The sequence below is a fragment of the Naegleria fowleri genome (assembly GCF_008403515.1).
Source record: "Naegleria fowleri strain ATCC 30894 chromosome Unknown tig34, whole genome shotgun sequence".
Lineage (NCBI taxonomy): Eukaryota > Heterolobosea > Eutetramitea > Acrasida > Naegleriidae > Naegleria > Naegleria fowleri.
Window position 1 is genome coordinate 588,491 of NW_025407966.1, and position 21,662 is coordinate 610,152.

A 21,662-nucleotide genomic window follows, 5' to 3' on the forward strand; every position below is an offset into this window, starting at 1 on the left:
ATAATTGAAATTTACAACAATAATTACACTAACTTTGATGACATGAACCACGTTTAACTGTACTAATTGCACACACAGCCATGAATAACGTTTGAATTTTCGAACAAATAAACGCATGGAAAGTGATTATTAAAAAAAAATTTGAGATTGTTAAACACTGAGAAGAACAGTTCATGACAAAAGAGATGAAACTATTCAGAACAAGAACTTACTACTCACTTTTCAGAATTATCATGGTTGTTTATTGATTCAAACAGTTGTTGTTGTTGTTGATTTGTGTTTTTATTAAAATTTACACTCGACATGGAGGTTGGAATGTTAAGGCAGGCAAGTTAAACACTAGCTTATTCATCGAGTTGGCCAAATAAGTTCCATCTTCAGAGAAGAACCATACAGTATCCTTGTCTTCCTCTCCTCTATCATCTTCTCGGTTCATGTTTCTCAAACAGAACGATCGGTCGAATGATTTCAAAAGTCGAATGTCAATACTAGCTGAAGCATCATCCGATTCAAAGTATTTCATGCTGTCAAGCCAATGACAGAATTCATTCAATTCTTTTCTTGTGTGGAAAGTGACATATTCTTGATCCCAATATTTGCTATCTGGATATTCCTTCTTCTTGGCGAGAATTGCCTTTGATAAATAGAATCTTCTTTCACTAATGCCTTTTCTTAAATCTTCCATGTATCTTTCGTAGGGTGTGAGAGCTTGTGGTAATTTCTCTTGCCATAAATTGAGACGACGCAAGACATTCATCACAAAGTGTTGGCAATTACATTTAACAGCATCGTAAGTCTTTGATCCATTGTATTCAATACAAACAGATGCAATTGTGTCGAGAGCTGTCTTAATTTGATCAATCTTGTGATAGCTTCCAAAATCAATGACTGAGACAGCATACTCGTTTCTAAAGTTTCTGTAATCTCCTCTTACTCTCACAATGGAATGATCATAAAAGTCAAATCTCCATGGTCCAATCAATAGACCTGTGTGGAAAGTTCCGAACAAATTATCATTGTCATTGGATCTGAAGAGATCAAAGATGGAATTTCTGAAATCGCTTGTTGTATCTGAGATAATGACCTTAACAGTCATGAGAGGAGGTTTCTTTTCGTCTTTGTGTTTCACACTGATATTATCCATAGCCTTACCAAAGTGTCTATACATGAATCTATCTTTACAAACAGCGTTTTGTGCTTCAATGTTCTTGTTTTCATCAATGTATAAGGATTTCCACATTTGACTCTTGAGTGTGGAATTTCCAGTCTTGTTTGAAATTTTCTCATCCAATTTTCTCAACTTATCCAAGAAGAAATGAGTGGCTTGTCTCTCATCGAATGTGAGTAATCTTTCGTCATAGGCCGTACTGTTCACATCGATTGGAGTGTTGTCACGATCTCCTGTTACTTCCTCATCAAACGTGATTTGTTGACCTGCAGAGGCAGAATAAAATACCTTTCTAAAGAGGTCAGAAATCCATCCAGATTTTCTTGGAGAGGTTCCTCCTTGAGGTGAAGTGGACAATGCAGTAGTATTGGATTGCTGTTGGTGACCTGAAGAGTTACCTTGTTGTGGTTTAACATTAATGTTTTGTGAGCGAGAAGTGGTTAAAATGGAATGTCTCACAACAGGTTTTGCCTTCTTCTCTTGAAGAGCTAACTCTAAAATGTTGTTTGGGTTCTTAGCCAAGTTGCACCACTCGAAAACAGCCATACCAAAGTTATCCTTCGTGTCAAACGGCATGCCAAACTTGTCCAATAATATTTTGCAATGTTTCTTCATCCCTCTGATAGCAAAGTGAGTGAGTAATGAGAATCCATAGATATCTCTTGTTTCGTGGCCAAAGTTATTGACTGCCTTAATGAATTCGTCCTCATTCAAGTCTGAATCTTCGTGAACTCCTCTATAGTACAATTCTGTAAATTGTACATACAAATTGGAGTAATTCTTGTGCATGTTGTTTGACTCACCAAAATCATTATTATTCGAAAGTGACAAGTTTTGAATTTCGTTGGCAATTTTTTCTGCTGCCGATCGTTTCACATCTTCCTCAAATTGAGAGCCATACATTTTGTAATATTCGAAAATCTTTTCCTTGAATTGAGTGGCCAATTCTTCCTTATCGATTGGATCATAGGTAAATTTACCTTGATGACGAGAGATTGGATTGGAGTGAATGACTTTCATATTATACAAGACATGGAAATACACGGTCTGAGGAGCAGTTGTTTCACGTATTGGACGTGGCATTCTCACTACCAAATCGACATGATCCACATGTTGAGTCACACGGACAATCTTGAAAAATCCCTTCTCCAAAAAGTCGTAGGGCTTAGAGGTCTCAACAAGAAACATGTCACCTTCAATGGTAGGATCTGCAACGAATTTTCTCTTAAGAGAGGGTGAATGTTGATCTCTTTCATTAAATGAAACAAAATCAATGGAACAGCACACATCGACTCCACCTCTTCCAGATTTTGGAGTGTTATTTCGGAACTGTAATTGATCAGACTCTGTTAAATCCCAATCACAAGTTCGTTTGGTTTTGCCAGACATGAGAGTGTGAGTGCTACGTGGAGGACTTATACTCTCTGTGGTTTGTGGAGAGCTCTTGTGACTGTCATAGCCAGCGGTGGTGGAGGATGGATAACCTCGTGAATGATTTCTCAAGCCTGAGCCGCTTGGTGATGAAGAAGATGGGCTCTCCAAGAATAAATGGCTCAACCAAATGTCTTCTCGATTCATAGCTGCATTACTATTTTCCTTCCTCAAATTGAATAAAGAGAAGAAGGTATAATTCATTTCATTGTGTTTGAATCGATATTTCACGAGAAGGAGTTTTCTCTTTCGAGGACCCTTTGCCTGCTCTGTTCCATATTTAGGGAATTTCATCAATAAAAGTTGATCGTCACGTTTCACCACGACAGATCCAGTTTGTTCATGAGAGAGTCTCTCAAAGCCCATTCCTTGCTTGTGAGGAGGTGCACTTGTTGGAAGAGTGACACAACTCTCTGAGAATCCCAATTGTTTCAACTCATCGACAAAGTCAGCTCCACAAGAAGTATCGGTCGTGAGGAAACCCCAAACATCATCATTCTCCAAACGATCAATCTTGATAAGACCCTCTCGTGACGACTCTGAGAGTGAAATTCTAATGTACTTGTTTCTAAAATCGAGAAGAGTGTCTTGTCCTTCCGCAGAGGCAGCATTGTTGGATGTGGTGTTTTTAGTGGAGGACGATGAATTGGTGTTACTTGTGGTAGATGAGGCCTTCTTTGGATTATCCTTACTAATGACAATGGTGAATAAATCTTTCATCTCTCCCGAGTTCAGATCCTGTTGATACCAAGTGGCAATCTTTGGCCAATGCTTGTGTCCATCACCGGTACTGTGAACTCGACATGGATAACTGGCCATGATACCCATGGAAGCAAGCAGAGAACCTCCATTCTGAGGAAGTACATGAGAGTCGGTACTGCCGACCAAATCGACAACCATTTCTGGTGAGACACTGAGCGCATTGCTGGTGCCATACATTCCAACCATGTTGTTGTTCGCTTGATGTGAAGAGTTGCTGTGAGGAGACGACGTCGAAGAACTGTTGCTGTTGGGTGATTCAAAGGAAGATATCATGTGATTGCCACCATGATGAGTGGTCATGAGTGGTCGATGAGGCCATTGTTGTTGTTGTTGTTGTTGCTGTGGAGAAATGCCAGAATTATTGGAAAGTTGCTGTTGCTGCATGGTCAAGAGAGTGGTATTGGTTGTGGTTGGTCCATTCAACAATAGAGGAGGCGAAGAGCTGGCATGGTGACTTGCTTGTGTCACTCCTACTTCTCCTCCTTGTCCGAGCATACTTTCACCTCCCAAAGAGCTCTGAACACTTCCCAAGCTCATCATTCCCGAAGAGGAGAGACTATTCTGAGCACTTCCAGTGACTGACGATGAAGAGGAGTTTCTCATATTTCCCAAAAGCATGATGGCGAGAGGATGATTAGCCACCGAAGAATTCAATGACGATGCATGACCAGCAGAAGAGGAGGTTGGAGTATGACCAACAGAATGATGAGAATTTGAATGATTCAATGATGAGGAGGAGGATGTTCGTACGTCCTGAGTGTCTAACAACATGTTGTTTGAAGTGACACTCGAAGATCCAAACAAGTCTTGATACGAGCTGGCACACGAACTATTCGAAAGGAAGTTTAAGCTGACACCAGAGTTGGCTGAGGAGCCCTGATGATGATTCGGTATACTGGTGGATGGTTGTGGAATCAACATGCTTCCAGAAGAACCCATCGATGTGGAATGTTGTAAAAGGCTTTGAAAATCATCATCGTTTTGTAAGCTTTGAGCATAATTAGAGTTATTGTGATGATGATAGAGATCTTCCAAAGTGAAGGATGAGGACGGAACGAATGAGTGATTATTATTGTTGGCATTGGTTGTTGCTGTTGTGGTGGTGGCCATCGTATGGTTATTATTGATGTTATTGCCAGTCGTTGAGGTGGTGATGGTGGTGTTAATAAGGCTACCACTCTTATTGGAAAGTGGAGAATTTGGAGCTTTTTGTTGTTGTTGTTGCTGGGAGGAGGATGCATGAGTATTGAGATGGTGTTGATGGTTGGTGTTATTGTTGTTATTATTATTATTATTACTGTTACTCGAATTCGTACTCAGAGAGGGTGAAATGTTATTGGAGTTGAGATGAGCAGGGTTTAGGAACAGTTGATTTTGTGGTTGAGAATGATGTTGTTGTAATGAATGTTGATGATGTGCGGCCATCATATTCATCATGGTCAAGACTTGATTCAATTGTTGCTGATCCAACTCTCCCACTAAATTCGGAGGATTGTTTGTAGTGGTCAATTGTAGAGGAAGAGTGTTCGAATTCATGATGCCATGATCCATATTATTCGTGTTTTGTGCAACTGCAGTTACTCCATACGTGTGTGCTGAAGTTGAAGTTGTTGTTGGATGATGAGATGGATGGGAATGAGCACTCGCTGCTCCATGACTCATCAACTGAAATTGTTGGAATCTTCGCATCAGATCCTTGGCAAACATGAGAGGAACGCCTAAATTATACAACTCGGTATGATCACAATTTTGTAAGGCATTGGTTGTTTTGACCATGTTCTGATTGAGAATGGAGAGAATAGGTCCAAATTCAAGATCTGAAATGTGCAAAGTTTGTTTCGTTTCTTGCAATAGGGATGATATACGAGGAGTGAATTGGGAAGGACTCGTATTATTGAGAACACCACCACTGACATGGCTTAAATCTAGAGAAGTGTGATGGCCAATAAGAGCAGTTGGACTGTTTCGTTGCAGATGTTGATGATGCTGAGATTGAAGGGATGGTTGTTGTAGGTTATTGTGGATGTATTGTTGTTGTAAAAGCATGTTTCGTTGTTGTTGTTGTTGTTGTTGTTGGAGAAGAAACAATGGATGGACTGAGCTAGCAGTTGTTGTGGAATGACCCGATGAAGAAAAAGAAGACACGGACGAAGAGGATGATGAATGAGAGGACATCATGGAAGAAGGAGAGGCTGTTGTTGTCGAAGAAGAAGTATGGTGGTTAACATTGCTCAGCACAGGCGGAACGGGTTGGCCCGTTGTTGTTGAGACCACCATGGATGATGACGAGTTTGTGTTCATTGACTATTGAAGTGGGTGATGGTGTTTTTGTAGTGATTCAAGAGGATCTCGGAGATTGTTAAAATCCTGTTGTTGATAGACCCAAAAGAAAGCGTTCTGAAAATGGGAGGATGATGATGGGATGACAACAGACTTGGAGTCAATTGTTTGTTGTTGGATGACAACAACCTGGAACGAACAAGAAAGACGTTGTGATTTCTCGAAACCACTCGTGATAGAACACAACACTCGATCGAGAGAAAGAGAAACTTCAAAAAGAGGTGTCGTACGGGCTTTTCGTTGTGATGACGACACAGTATTGTGGACTCGACCAATGAATTCTCTCTTTCACGTCGGTTGTGCGAGAGAGAATAACAATCACCTAGAGAGAGAATTTACAGAAGAGGTGCTCCAGATTCAGTTCAGAAGAAACCACACACTTGTTTGCAGTGGGACTGTTAGGGTATGTTCCAGATTTTTTTTTTGAATCTGTCCTTGTTGGAGCTTGTTGGCCCGTGATTTCTCTGTTATCATGGAGGAGTAACAATTTTTGACAACTGGCCCATAACAACGAATCGATTTCTCAACAGATCTATCTTTCGCAGTTAGTTCATAATTCGGACAAGGTATGAGAAGGCTGATACTTCATTGGAAAAATCCCCAAAGCTTTATGTACCACTTGAACGAGGTACTTATAAAAATTTGATTGCCTGTATTAAGGTTATAAACACAAACACTCGAGTACAGATCTAAACAGAAGAGGAGCAACTCACAGGTCTGTACTAATTTAAATGGTCGCGTCCTTCATCACCAATCATTATCTTCCGAAACTCGATAGGAACTTTGTAGGTTTACTTTTTGGATAAATTTGTTCATCCTCCTACAAGGTTGAAAAAGTGGTCAACCCTGTTGAGAGACGAATTGCAACAAATTCCGAATTCTTCTCTTCTCACTCTTACCAAATATCTTGCTCCTTATTTTGACTTGGAGTTTAATGGCGAGCCTCAAACAAGTCAACCGTGTTGTAGCTCTGTTTCTTGCTCTCTTAAAGTAATGAAAAACTTTCAAATCAGCTCATCCTGCTGCATCATACCCTTTTCTACATCTTTCCAAAGATCTTCATATAAGTAGGTTCAATAATTCCGAAGGCTTTTCCCTCAATTTTTCGAGTGTAAGCGATGGCCTGTTTGCTCATTTCGCTTCCATAGAACTCTCTCATCAATTTCGTGAGTTGCCTCACATCAGAGAGTGGAAGAAATTTGTCGTGCATAAAACATGCCAAATCCAAATCATCGATTGGATCTCCAAGATCCTTCCAGGTGAATGGACCTCCATATTTTCCATACCAATACTTGAATTTGGTTTTTTGTTTGGGAACTGAGCCGACGACACGATGAATCATCTCCTTGTATTGTTCATAGAGAGAGGAAGCAGCTTTTTGGATGATTTGAATGTACTGATCCTTGTAGGTGACGAGAGATAGCATGGAGGTGTTGGATTCATCAATAATGTGTGGTTGTTGTTGCTTCTGTTCGAACGGGAGAGACTCTGTTGCTTGTGGTTGGTCATGAGAAACGAACTCTGAGTCTGCAGATGTCATGTGTGAGAAGGTGATGCAAAGGAGACTGTGGGATCAATTGGTAATTTGTTTTTGTTGTGGTTTTGGAATGAGATTGACGTACTGTCGTTACTAATTTAGGATATTCTCGAACCAAATTGGTTGTATTCGTTGATAATAACGGTAACAAAATCCTCAAATGATTGTGATCCATAATTGCTGTTGTTTTTAAAATGAAAAAATTGAATGTCCACACATGAAAACAACAACAAGAATAATCATCCTTTTAAACTGAATAGATGCATCTTGGCTCAAGATGATACTATTAATTGTGAACTGTTTGGACATTCAATAGTTTATTCTTTAATGGAAAATGAATAATGTTGTCAATGAGTTTTATCATCCTTATACTTCATATCATGTAAGGCCTCTTTCTCATGATTTTGACACTACATACAACACAATCACGAGATCCACTCATCGAAGCTCCATCGAATATCCACTTTCATAATTTTTCACAACATCCAAATGCATCAAATATGCATTAGCCAAGGCATTGGTTGAAAAAATCCATGCACATAATTGCAAGACTCCTTTTGGAAATGTCCTCCAAGTGGCAGGGTCCTTTCATCACATCTTGTCTGCGAGTCAAAATACACTTGCAACCAACAGGGAGCTTTTTTTCTGGACAAATTCCACTCGCATGTGGATCCAAAGATTAGAAAGAACCATCGATCCGAATCAGAGATCTTCCTCGAAAACATGCTGTTTGTTGTTGTTATTGTTGGCCCTCATAATGGATAGTCGGTGAGGGAGGAAGAGGTGGTCTTTCTTTTTGTTCCAAAATAAACTGAAATGCAATGTTGGAATCCAACAGAGCAAGATAGATTTCTCTTCGTTGACGAATATGGACGGGATGCCTGTAAGGAATATGACGACTCTCCCGCTACAACCTTTGGTTGTATGAACTGTGAGAGACAAGAAATCAGGACGATTTACTTGAGTTTTGTTTTGGTGAAGATCATGATATATAACGCACTCTTGGTTTTAAAGATGCTAACTCACCACTCGATCGATGCTTTATTTTGTGGTTCATGAGTATTCGACATTGAAGATGAACTTTCAATATGGAACTCTTGAGGATTCAATGTAAAAGAACGAAACTGTTGTTTTCGAAAATGCATATTATTAGCTGAAACCACACAAGTTGCAGGTAAGTTTCAAAAGTTTCAACAGGTAATCCTATTCAAACTGACTTGTACTTTGAGGCAAGTTGTGTAATTCTAACACCGCGAACTGCTCATGATTCAGAAGCGATTGGTGGTGAAAATCCACCCTTGCCTTTTTGATGCTTATATTTGGAGTTCATCTTTCCCCAATTGATTTTTGAGATTCATTATTAAGTCGTGAATGGCTACGGCCATATCACGATGAATGCACCTCATCCCGTCCGATTTGAGAAGTTAAGCATCGTCGAGCTGCATCAGTACTGAGATTGGAGACAACTTGGGAACCTGCAGTGCTGTAGCCTTTTTTTTGCTTCAAGAAAATTAGCTTGACGATGCAAGGATGTAGACTGACTAGTTCTTCTTCTTAGTGTTTATATCTGTAGCCTTTTTGTTATTTTTTGTAGAGCCAGTCATATACTTCGAGGAATCTGTAAAGGTTTTAATCTCTTCAAACAGAATTTGATTGTTTATAGATAGGTTTATTTAGACACCTTAATTATAACCATTAAATGCCACACCATAAACTTCTGCACACTTGTGTAGAAAATTTCGATACCTCTTATTATTAATATCACCAGTTTCTTTTGCCACTTTGATTTTCATTTCAATTCGTTGCTTGATTTCATCCTTTGAAATGTATCCAGCACTGCATTTTAATGCTGTGGCTTCCACCGAATGTTTTGGTGATTGTGCAAGTAGATAATTGTCAATGGTGGTGTGAACAGATCTATTTGTCAATTGGTTTTGATTTCTGTAATTGGCTTCGCTGTCATTCTTGTTTGGGAGATTAAAGTATTCACGTTCCTTAACAGAAATGTAATGTGAAGCTTCCGTCACATAATCTCCAGTGTATGAATCACTACACTCTTTCTGGAGGTCCACATTTCTTTTCGATGATTTATTAATGGAAAGATTTTGCATCTTGGATGTCACTTGTTCCAAATTGTCATCTTGTTGAGGTGTTGAGGAGTTTTTCATTGGCATGAATCGACCTGTTACTGGATCTCTTGGTTGATTGTCATTTGTTGTTGTATTGGACTTGTTGACACCACTATTGGAAGCACTTGAAGTAGTATCAACAATAACACCACCACTACTACTACTACTTGGAGAAATAAAACGCCCAGTCAATGGATCTCTTGGCTTTGATGATGAACTCGAAGAGGACTCAACATTGGACAAGCTGCTTGTAGTAGACGTTGTTGAACTAGTGGTTCCATTATTAGATCCACCACTGTTGGAAGAAACAAATCTTCCTGTTGAGGGATCTCGTGGTCGATTGGAGTTTGACGAGGAAACAGAACTTCCAGCTGAGGAAGAAGGGTAATTGGAGTAACTATTAGAGTAACCACTACTTCCACTACTACTGTTTCCACTTGAACTGGATGTTGAAGAGGAAGATGAAGAAGAAGATACAAATCTTCCTGTTGAGGGATCTCTTGCGCGAGAGGAGTAAGAAGATGAGGACACAGAACTTCCACTTGAAGAGGAAGGACAACTGGAGTAACTACTACTGTAACAACTACCACCACCGCTACTACTACTGCTTCCACTGGAAGTTGAAGAGGACGAGGAGGATACAAATCGACCAGTTGCTGGATCTCTTGCTGGAGACATTTTTTTGATGTTGTTGGTGTGTCATGAATGTCAATGTTTTGAAGAACAAGCTGCTGTTTGATAGGAATCAAATTTGGTAAATATATATATATATTAAATTACCTACAAATGGTCAGCTGGAATTTGAGAGTCAATATTTGATCTCTCTGATTGATGATGACATGAAATACATTCGATGAGATTCATAAAAAGTCTTCATTACTCGACATTACTCGAAATAGGAAACTGTAAATGGGATCCTATTAAGGAAAACGTTTCAGGTAATCTTCAAAGTTGTTTGGTTTTGAAAAATTTGACAGTTGCTAAGGCTATTCAGCTGTGACTTTCATCAAGTTTTTTAATCGAGTTCTCTTTGTTGTCAACTATGGACGGGATGCCTGGCAGGAATATGGCGACTCTCCCGCTACAATCTTTGACTGTATGAACTGTGAGTGATAAGAAATCTTTCGATCCTTGTAGTGACGTTAAATAATAGAGGTAATGAAGAAATTCAATCAATTCCTTTGTTAAATGGTTTCGAAATTGATTATGATATGAAGAAATTTGGTGAAAGGTCATTAAACTCAAGTCGTGTCACTTGTTTGATTCTCATCGTTCAACAAAAAAATTGTGTTCTTCAAGAAGATTCAACTTCTTGGAGAGTCTTGCTTCGTGAACGTGAATGTGAAACCTTCATCTTCGTGATCAGATCAATAAATAGCAATGCCAAGTTCAAACAATCATCTCTTGATCAAACAAAAAAAAAGAAAGAAACGAACAGCAACAGGAGGTCGACTCTTCTGATGACATTCCTCTTGTCGTCACGCCCTTTGTGATTTCGAAACTTCACAAAGGGCGTGTAAGACCTCAAAAGGTGATTCAATGCTTCCTCAATAAAATGACACATCAAAACTGACCCCCTGCTCCGGAGAGGGTATCTCCGCACCGTCATTTTATCGCTGAAGAATCTTTTGAACGAATATTTTATGTCTCAAGAGTTGAATTTAACAACAGGGGTTGATCAAAACAATATTTGGTGGTGAAGTTTCGTTGTTGTTAGCTCCCTTCTCATGATCTTAATCGTATCAAAATCTCATCCAATACAAGGACACCACAATACTTTGCAATAAATAGCACTCCGCCGTCAGTTGCCTGCGTTAGAGAATTGTCAAAGTTGTCAAAGAGAGAGAATGAATTTTGAGTGTTTCAATAAAAATCAAAAGAAGTCTCTATTTCATTGACAAAATTTCAAAAAACATGTTCATGTGGATTCATCAGACTCATGATTGTTCTCATAATTAGAGATAGGAGCCTATTAACAATTTGTGATCTACGAAACACAAATTTGGATGTCACGCCAAAACGAGACGTCATGATCGCCCATCACCAACAGGTAAGAAAAAAGTAAAAAAAAATCCAATTCCTTCTTCTTCTTCGATTTGTTGGTGTCGACGTCCATTATAGATTAATATTTTATCTAGTTTGTGTCGTTTCAATTGAACTCGTCGAATATATTTTGTCCGATAATAATAGTCGCGACCAACAAAAAACAACAACAACAAGTTCCCAAGAGAATTTAGAGTTTTCAAAATTTTGACATCATCATCTCGCCCACTACTACTCCTATCGGAATCTCAGTTTCTCATCATTGGATTTTTTTATCTCATCCTCCTATTTATTTCATAATCATCTCGTCATCACCCTTTTCACTCTTTTAATTTATTATTCATCTTCTCAACCATGCTGAAAAAGAAAATTTTCAATAAGGATACAGTCAAGTTTCAATTCAACTTGTCGGTGGATCATCTCTCTGATTTCAAGAATACCTCCATAAACAAACCAGGTCCCGAAGAGGAAGTTACTTATGCTGTATGTATTTATTTACGTTTTGTTCGCGGAGTTATAATGAATGGTCGATTAATTTCGCATTTGTTTTCATTGATGGAATTGTTCGAATATATCGAAATCAACAACTCTGTGCCGCACTCTCATGGAAAATTTCGACACTATGCAAAACATTATCCATTGACTATTTCTTTATAATTTTTCACATTTGCGTGGAAAAACAATACTCTTGCTTGCCCATCAACCACATACATCGGCATCATTATTAACATTGAATGATTCAATGTAGATTTTATGGAAACGAGGAAAGAAACGTAAGGGAGAAACTCCCTATGTAAAGGTGGAACGTGACACCATCACTTGGAATACTACTTTTAAATTCAATGGTACACTTGCAAAAAAGAAGGGGAACTTTCAAAAGAAGGACCTCATGTTAACACTCGAGGAGAAAATTACAAACAAGAAAACGAATCAATCGAAGAGTAATGTTTTGGCAAAAGAAGAAATTGATCTGGCGCAGTTTGTTAACGAAGAGCAAGAAATGACTCAAACCAAAGAAGTTGTAATGACTATCGGAAAGTTGTCAGGAAAGGCCAAGCTTAAACTTGTTATCAATTCCAAGAATTTGAAAGATGTCGCAGGAGCGTAAGTAGTTTCACAAGCGAAAATATATTTTGATGAAAGCAGCATTTCATGTCAACCATGTTCTTAATTGTTCAACTACAATTATTGTTGTTGTCTTTTGATTGGTACAAATATGCTCATATTTTCAAAAATTTTTTACAGTGACGACGATTTTGAAGGAGTCAGTACATATACAGGTGGAGATGCTGTTGAAGATGAGGATGAAGCAACCCATCATGTAAGTGTGGTTAACAATGAAATTTTTCGAACACGGCTTACACACAACCAAACTGGACATTTCACACATGACATCATCTATATTATTCGCAAAATTATCATTACTAATCTCATCACATCAATAGGATTATGCTCCCTACGAGGGAGGATCATTTATGCTTTCAAAAGGCTCTCTGACTGACCATAGTCTTGTTCCTGAACTTAGAAAACAAATTGAAACACTTCAAAAACGAATTACAGAATTGGAGATAGATGACAAGACATCAGTGGTAGGTTTAATTTTGGTTAACATTTTTATCAATTTTTTGAACACATAATTCATTAGGTGTCACAAATATCAAAAGAGAGAGACGCCCTTTTAGAGAAATTGGACATACTTCAGAAACAATCAGAAACATTGAAAGAAGAGCATTCAAGAGTACAAGAAGCTCATCAAGAGGCTGACAACAAACTATTTGAACTTCAACTCAAGCAAAAACAAGCTCAAACAAAGTACGAGCAACAAATCAAGCAATTGAAGGACAAAATTGAAGAGGTATGTTCTAATGTTAAATATGTGATTTTCTGAACATTTATAATTTTTATGTGAACTCCAATGATCACCTTTCAATCATATCAAATAGATGGAAGCACAAAGTATCGAAGTCGAGCAAGAAAAAGAAAAATTACAAACGGAAATTAAAACACTAGAGGAAAGAATAGAGGCTTTGAAACAAGAGGCAGCTAAAAAAGAAGAACTTCTTCAAGAGGCTAAACGACAACACCAAAAAGCGTCTCAGGACTATGAGCATAGAATTGAAGAATTACAGGAAGAAGCTACTTCTGTCTCTATGAAACTCAAAAAATCAGAAGAAAAACATGATCAACTCGAAGAATCCATCCAGCAGCTAAAGAAAGCAAATGACGAGATGAATCGAGAGCTCTCTAATCTTAGACAATTTGAAGTAGACTCGCAAAACAAAGGAAAGGAAATCGAAAAGTTTAAGAGTGACTTGAAATCACTGCAAGATCTTCGTGACAAAGAATCCAAAGATCATGAAGAGACGATCCAAAAAATTTTGAAGGAAAAGACTGAATTGTTATCCAAATTGGAAAAAACAAGTGAGAGTCTTGAAAAATCACAAAAAGAACACGAAATTCTTGTTTCTTGCATTCAAGAATATAACAAGCTAAAGAAAAAACTTGAGGGAGCAATGATTCATGCCACTGAAGACTCCAATTTCAAGCAGAAGGTTCAAGAGGCAACCAAAAAATCTGACGAGTTTGTCAATCACAGCAAAAATGCCAATTTCGAAAAGGTTAACCTTCATGACATTCAAAATGAGCTTCAACTCATGACAGACTTGTTACTGTTAAAACTCAACGCCATGAAAGAAGCCAATGCTGAACTCGAGAATGCCAAGACCAAACTCAATGCCGAATTAGAATCCATTCGAAGAGAGAAAGACTCGACAGAGAATAATGTAAAACTTCTCAATCAAAAACTCGAACAAATGGAGAATGAAAAGAATAATCTTCTCCAATCGGCCATGGAAAAACATCAAGGTTTATCTCAAGAACTTTTGAATACCATCAAACAAAAGGAACAAGAATTGAACGATGCACTCCAAGAAAAGGACAGACTTAACACTGAGTTGAAAACCTTAACTGAGAAGGTAATTTCACTTGAAAGCGAAATTGCACAACATCAAAATACAGAAAAAGAGTTGAAACTTGAAATTGAGAATAGTGAGAAATCACTCGAGCATGAACAAAAGGAAAATGAATCACTACAAGAAAAAATCGATGAGTTCACACAACAGATTTGCAAGTTGGAGAAAACAGTCGAGGAGCTCAAGATTAAGGAAGAACATCAAAATCAAGAATACAACTTACTTTCCGAGAAGTATAACAGTGTACTGAATGAGAGCGGTGAATCGTCCAAAAGACTTTCGCAAGAGAATGATTCGCTTCGAAAGGACCTCTCTGATACTCTCGAGAAAATGAATCTACTTAACAACGAGCTCACTTTGACAAGAGAGGAAAAAGAAAAGGCCCTTTCACAAATATCACTGCTCCAATCTCAAATCCAACAACTTGAAAATGACAAGTCGACTGAAGTGAATCGTTTAACTCAGGAGAAGGACGCTCTTGAAAAGAAGCTGCTCGATGACTTGAAACAAGTTCAACAATTACTCGATTCTACAGAACAAGAAAAGAACAAATTCTCTAAGGAACTTGCTGAGCATCAAGAAACGATTGAAAGACTCCTCAAAGAAAAAGATTTAAGCAATCAAGATTTGAACCAACGATTGGAAAGTATTTCATCAGAACTCGATTCTGCTAAAAAGGAGACCGAACTCGTAAAACAACAATTGGAATCTTCAACCAAGAGGGTGGAAGAGCTCACTGCAACATGCAATCAGCTTAACGAAACCATCGAAGGACTGAAGCAAGAACTTTCAAAATCACAACAAGAAAAGGATTCTCTTGAGAAGGAAAGAAAATCTCTTGCCGACACTGTTCAAGAGTACTCAAACAAACTTGAGCAATTTGAACAAACATTGCAAGAAGAGAAGAATAATTATCTCGAATTGCAAAAGGAGCTCAAATCCAAATCAGATGCACTCAATAATTCACTCCACGAGAATGAGACTACAAAGATTGAGTTGAATCGTGCCTTGGAAAACATTACCAGTCTCGAAAGTCGATTAAAGCTCCTAACCAGTGACAAGGAGAATACAGCATCTGAAGTGAATGAATTAATGCAAGAAATTGAAAATATCAAAAAGGAACGTAATGAAATTGAGGATGCATTACGAAATGAAAAGAAACAACTCTCCGATTTACTCAAACAAAAGGAAGAAGAGCTATCTGTGGAAATTTCTATTCGCGAGAAATTAGACAAGGATCTTGAGGATTATCAAAACAAGCTGCAAAGCACTACACAAGAATTGGAAAGGTTTGGAAGCGATTCTGATACTCGCTATCAACAGCTCTTGAAAGAAAAGGAAGATGTGTCTAACAAGTTGAAAGAACTTGAAAAGAGTAAACAAGAACTCGAATCACAATGGAGTGCCTCAAAACAGGAATTGGAGACTTCTGAAAAGAGAGTGAATGAATTGGAAAGTCTTGTGGAAGTGACTGAAAAGAAAGTTCAAGAATTGTCTGAATTATTGACACAAAAAGCTAAAGAGTTTGAAGCTGTACTCAGCGAAAAGGAAGGTCTTGATCGAACTTTGCATGAACAAATCTCAGAGCTCAACAAGGAGATTGAAAAGTTAACACAGGACAAACATTCTCTTCTTTCAGATTCGAGCCATGCTAAGGACTCACTTGTGAAGGAGCTCGAAGAAGTCTCCGAAAAGCTCAAGAAACTTCAAGAAGAAAAGCAAAAGCTGTCGAACGAGTTGAATGAGCAATTGAACAACAACCAAGTGTTGTCAGGAAAAATCTCAGACATTGAAAGAGAAAATCATGAAAAACAACAAGAAATAGAAACTTTGAAGCAACAAATTGCTGAGCTTCAAAACAATATTCATGAATTGGGTGAATCTTCATCGCAAGAGAAAAACAAACTCATGGAAACTATTTCACAACGCGAAGAGAGAGTCTCACAATTAGAGAAGGACCTCAAGACAAGCTCAGAGAAGTTAGAAAAGGCCCTTCACACACACAATGACCTAAACGAGCAAATTGAAAAATTGAAGCAAGAAATTTCTGGATTACGAGGACAATTAGAGTCTGTACGAAGTGAGAAAGAATCAACTGTTGGCAAATTGCATGAAATGTTGGAACAAGTTCAACAAAATGGAGCAGAATTGGCTGAAAGCAACTCAACTTTGAAGCAAGAACTTGATATTATTAGAAAGAGTAAGGAACAACTTGAAATCGAGCTCAAAAAACTTGAAACCGAAAAGCAGCAAGTTGAAGCGAGTCTGAAAGAAGTGTCTAAAGAACTCACAACTGTCTCACTCGAACATACCGATCTCAAGAAGCAACACCACGAGGCAGAAAATAAGATTGAAGAGCTGAACAGATTAGTTGAACTTAAAGAACAATTGTTGAGCAAGGTTGAAGAAGAAAAGGACACTCTCAACCAACAAGTTTCAGACATGGATTCCACCATTAAGAGCTTGACACAACAACTAAAGAATGCCAACGAAGATGGAGAGGAGTACAAGGGACAAATCAGTCAATTGGAGAAACAAATTGAAAATTTGAAACAAGAAAAGCAGGAAATTCTTGAATCAAGCTTGAACGAAAAGGAAGAAATTGGAGGCAGACTCATGCAAGAATTGAACAAAGCTCAAGAATTGCTCAAGAATGTGAGTCAAGAAAAAGATGAACTTTCTGAACAATTGAAACAAGTTAAAAGAAGCAAGGAAGAGGTCGAACAAAATGTAGACACTTTGAAACAGGAGAAGGCTGAAATTGAGGACAAGCAGAAGGAACTCCTCAACCAGATCAACAATTTAGAGAAAGAAAAGGACGCTCTTCTCAGACAAAGTGAAATTGAAAAGAAAGATTTGGGCATTGTCATTTCTGAACTTAGACATACCATCTCATCACTGGAGGATAAAATCACCGAACAACAACATCGTTCCTTGTTGCTCTCTAAAGAAGCTTCCGAGAAACAAGAGCTTATTGAAAGATTAGAACATGAAAAGGCACAACTCATCAAACAAAAGGAAATCTTGGAAGAGAGTACCAAGAAAAGTGAAAACTCTTTGTTGGAAAGCCTCAAAGAGAAGGAGCAATGCATTACTGAGATTGAGAAGGAACGTGAAACAACTCTCAAAGAGTTGAATGAAAAGAAGAATAAGATTGTCGAGTTGGAGGACAGTATTGCCAAGCTTGAACTTGTTTATAACGAAACAAAGGAAAGTCTTTCAACCAATTCAAACATGTTGCAAGATCTTAGAAGAGAAATTGAAGAAAAGACTTCTTCCATTGAAAAGTTGAATGAAATCCTTTCGAAGCAGGAAAAAGACTACAAGAATGAAATTTCTGCTATCATTAAGAAACTTTCAGAGCTCGTTGAAAACAGTGATGAAGAATTCGACTCTGCTGACACTGTCATTCAAGAATTGAAGCTTAAAGATTCCCGCATGAACAAGGAGATCAACACCTTGAAGGAACAATTGAATTCTCTTAAGGGAACTCTTGTTGAGAAGGATTCATTGATCGAAACTAAGGAAAGTGAACTCAAACAAAAGCAGCAAGAACTTGAAAATCTTCTCAAACAAGATCAAGAGGAAATCAACTCTCTTAAACATGATATTCAAAGCAAGACTGAAGAAAAGGATAATCTCGATAAGGAGATTCAAAGACTCAAAGTCGAAATTCTCCAAATCAAGGAGAGTTTAGAATTGGAGAGACATGAAAAGTCTCTAAACATTGAAAAATTGAGTCAAATACTGGAAACTCTCCAAAAAGATAAGCAAGAAATGGAAATTTCTCATTCCTCTGAAAGAGATGAGTTGAACAAACAGCTTGAGGAAGAGCAAGAAGAGCACTCCAAGACCTCTCAAAAATTACAAGAGATGACCAGAGAATTGGAGGGACTAACCAAGAGAAAGGATAAATTGGAGAATGATCTTGAAAAGTTGGAGAAGGAGAAACACCAAGTTGAAAAGGACATGGCAGAAGTGATGAAGCAACACAAAGACACTTCTCTTGAGCTTCATGACCTCAAAATTTTATATCAAAACTCTCAAAATAAGATTGAAGAGTTGACAACACTGATCACAACTAAAGAGCAGGAGTTGAATATTCTCAACACTGAAAAGAAACAACTCAATGAACAACTCTCTACATTGGACTCTGCCATTAAGAGCTTGACACAACAACTAAAGAATGCCAACGAAGATGGAGAGGAGTACAAGGGACAAATCAGTCAATTGGAGAAACAAATTGAAAATTTGAAACAAGAAAAGCAGGAAATTCTTGAATCAAGCTTGAACGAAAAGGAAGAAATTGGAGGCAGACTCATGCAAGAATTGAACAAAGCTCAAGAATTGCTCAAGAATGTGAGTCAAGAAAAAGATGAACTTTCTGAACAATTGAAACAAGTTAAAAGAAGCAAGGAAGAGGTCGAACAAAAGTATGTCGACATGAAGAAGGAACAAGATGAACTCGAAAAAGAGAAGAATGAAGTCTGCGATAAATTGAGAAACTTGGAAAAGGAAAAGGAAGCTCTCCTTCAACATAGTGAAATTGAGAAGAAAGATTTGGGCGTCGTCATTTCTGAACTGAGACGCACCATTTCCTCTGTGGAAGATCAATTGACAGAGCAACAACACCAAAATCTCAAATTGACACAATCGGTTGCTCACAAGGAAGAAATCATTTCAAACTATGAAAAGGAGAAGAATGAACTTGCTCAACAGCTCTCAAGCACCAAGCAACAATTGGAAAACAATACCACTGAATTACAGACTCTAAATGAAAGAATTTCAAGCATTCAGGAACAATTGAACAACGCTCAATCTAATTTGAATGACACTTCCCAAGAGAAGTATGGTTTGCAAACTGAGCTGCAAGCAAATAGCGAAAAAATTCATGAGTTGACACAAGAAATTGAGAGACAAGACAGTGAATTACAATCCATGAAGAAAACACTTGAAGAAACTACCCACGACCGAAATGAAGTGCTGGCACAACTCGAAGCAGCTCGAGTCCAAATTACTGCTCTCGAATCAAGCATTCAAACTTTGGAAGAGAAGAGTGCACATCTAACGGAAGAAATTCAATCAAACAAGACTCTTTGTGAAACACTTACTGCCAATGTTCAAGATAGAGAACAAAGTGTTGCCAAATTGAACGCTTTATTGAAAGAGAAAGAACAAGAATATGAGCAAAGCATCTCAGAAATTATTTCACAACTTGCGTCATTGATAGATTCTAATGAAGAAGAAATCAATGAAAATTCATCATCTCAACTTGTGAGTAAGCACGTCCAAAGATTGAAACAAAAACTTGATGAATTTGAAAGAGCGATCGAAGAAAAGAACTCGATCATTGAGTCCAAAGAAAAAGAGCTTCAACAAAAACAAAAAGAGCTGCGTGAACTCTTAGATTTGCAAGTTAACGGTGAAGATGCTTTGAATCGCATGAAGCATGAACTGGAGGAGAGAGTCGAAAAGTTAGAGAGAGAAAAGATTGAACTACAACAAGAGAAAACAAAGCTTATTGAAGCTTCAGAACAGCAAGGTGTTGCAATTTCACATCTCACCTCTGAGCTTCATGGAGTCAATGAGAGATTGGTAGAGAAAGAGAAACAAGCAACCGATCTTGAAGAGAAGATTAAATCCTTGAATGATGAATTGAATAGAAAATTAGTGTCGCTCTCTGAGCATGAACAACGTATTTCCACACTCGCCACTCAACTCGACAGCAAGGAATCAGAGTTACGAGAAGTTCTTGAGTCAATCAAACAGAAAGATCACGAATTAGAAGAGAAGACACGCGAGTTGGAAGAAAAGACCAAGTCGATCAAGGAATTGGACTCTGTTCTCGAGAAGCGTGACCAAGAAATGGAGAATCTGAAAGAATCCCATGCAGAGTCGAACCAGATCGTTCTCTCCAAACTCGACGAAGAAACTAAAGCTCTCAAAGAACAAATGCAAACCTTTTTGGAGCAATCCAAACTCATGGAAGTTCAAAGATTTATTGTGGAGTCGGCTATTTTGCATGTTCAACTGGTCGATGTCATCATCCACAAGATTCCAACACCTGTTAAAATTCTCTTCTTGTGCTTGAACAAGTGGAAGATCAATGATGAGGCACATCCAACCAACAAGTTATTTGCCACAAATGTGGCACGTGCTTTGGATTATGTTGTGGACAAGAATTCCTTCAATGATGACTATTTAATTTATTGGATGAATGCCATTTATCGATTACTTGCCCTATTCCATGCACTCAGTAAGGACGTTGCCAAGTCTGTTGAGAATGCACTGAAATCAATTACTCCAACTGCAACGGCAGATGCTACTGTCATTTTGGAAAAGACCAAGCCGTCATCATCAGATGAAGATCAACATTTGTTTGATCCACCAGAATTCCCAACACTTTTCACACGACCACTACAAGAGAGTGAACTTGCAACTTCTGAGGGATTGATTACTGACTTGGATTCTCTCTTTGTATCCATGTCCAAGACATTGGGTAAGGCTTATTCCTACTTGTGGATTAAGAACGTTCGTAAGGTTCGTGCCAAGCTCATCCGATCTCTCTTCAGCTCGAATCCAATGGACAGTGAAAATGGACCTGACATTAAGTTTGTGTTGACAAGTTTGACTGAATTGAAAGCCAAGTTTGACAGTAACATGACAGATCCTCGAGTGACAAATCACTTCTTTGAATGGTTAGCAAGTGGATTGGATGCTGTGTGCTTCAATCACTTTTTACAAAGCAAGATGAACACGAACAGTGCCATCTCTATCAAGATGAGAGTGTCTTCCATTGAGAATTGGTTCAACTCGAAAGGAATTATTCACACATTGAAACAAACCACTTCCAGTGCTGAAGGAGAGTCCTTTGTCTTGTGTCGACAAGTGGCCGATGTTTGTATTGTTCAAAAAGGTCTCTTACAGGAAGAAATGAGAAGTCTCGTTTGTCCAGAGCTCACCAAACAACAAGTGGGCTTTGTCTTGTCACATCTTTCAGAAGATTTCGCTACTGGAATTTCATCTTCAGAAATTATCAAAGAATTGGGAGAAGCACCCAAATTGGAACAAGTCTTTGCAAAACCAACTATTGATTTCAACAAGTATACCGATGTAAAGGAAAAGAAAGTCAAACAAGACAGTCTTTTCAATTTCAACAATTCCGAATTGGAAGGAAATGCAAAGGTTTTGGATTTGAAATCTGCTTCCGAATTGCCAAGACGTTTCAAACCCAAGATGTTCGACAATGAGTTGACCTTCTTAAAGTAAAGAGTCATTGA

The 21,662-nt window shown here is 38.2% G+C and overlaps 4 protein-coding genes across 4 annotated transcripts; 1 reads left to right on the forward strand and 3 right to left on the reverse strand.

Annotated features, from left to right (window-relative positions):
- Positions 1-292: 292 nt before the first annotated feature.
- On the reverse strand, positions 293-5,662 carry FDP41_003611 (uncharacterized protein; the record flags this gene model as incomplete). The annotated part of the gene is made up of 1 exon (XM_044706935.1): positions 293-5,662. The coding sequence occupies one exon, from the start codon at positions 5,660-5,662 to the stop codon at positions 293-295; it is 5,370 nt and encodes a 1,789-aa protein (XP_044562332.1).
- A 1,078-nt stretch (positions 5,663-6,740) lies between these two features.
- On the reverse strand, positions 6,741-7,241 carry FDP41_003612 (uncharacterized protein; the record flags this gene model as incomplete). The annotated part of the gene is made up of 1 exon (XM_044706936.1): positions 6,741-7,241. One exon carries the CDS (start codon positions 7,239-7,241, stop codon positions 6,741-6,743), a length of 501 nt encoding a protein of 166 aa, XP_044562333.1.
- Positions 7,242-8,920: 1,679 nt separating this feature from the next.
- Positions 8,921-10,045, reverse strand: FDP41_003613 (uncharacterized protein; the record flags this gene model as incomplete). Its single annotated transcript, XM_044706937.1, has 1 exon — positions 8,921-10,045. One exon carries the CDS (start codon positions 10,043-10,045, stop codon positions 8,921-8,923), a length of 1,125 nt encoding a protein of 374 aa, XP_044562334.1.
- Positions 10,046-11,764: 1,719 nt separating this feature from the next.
- FDP41_003614 (uncharacterized protein) lies at positions 11,765-21,651 on the forward strand (the record flags this gene model as incomplete). The annotated part of the gene is made up of 6 exons (XM_044706938.1): positions 11,765-11,893; positions 12,159-12,514; positions 12,656-12,731; positions 12,856-12,999; positions 13,056-13,265; positions 13,354-21,651. The coding sequence occupies 6 exons, from the start codon at positions 11,765-11,767 to the stop codon at positions 21,649-21,651; spliced, it is 9,213 nt and encodes a 3,070-aa protein (XP_044562335.1).
- Between the last annotated feature and the right edge of the window lie 11 nt (positions 21,652-21,662).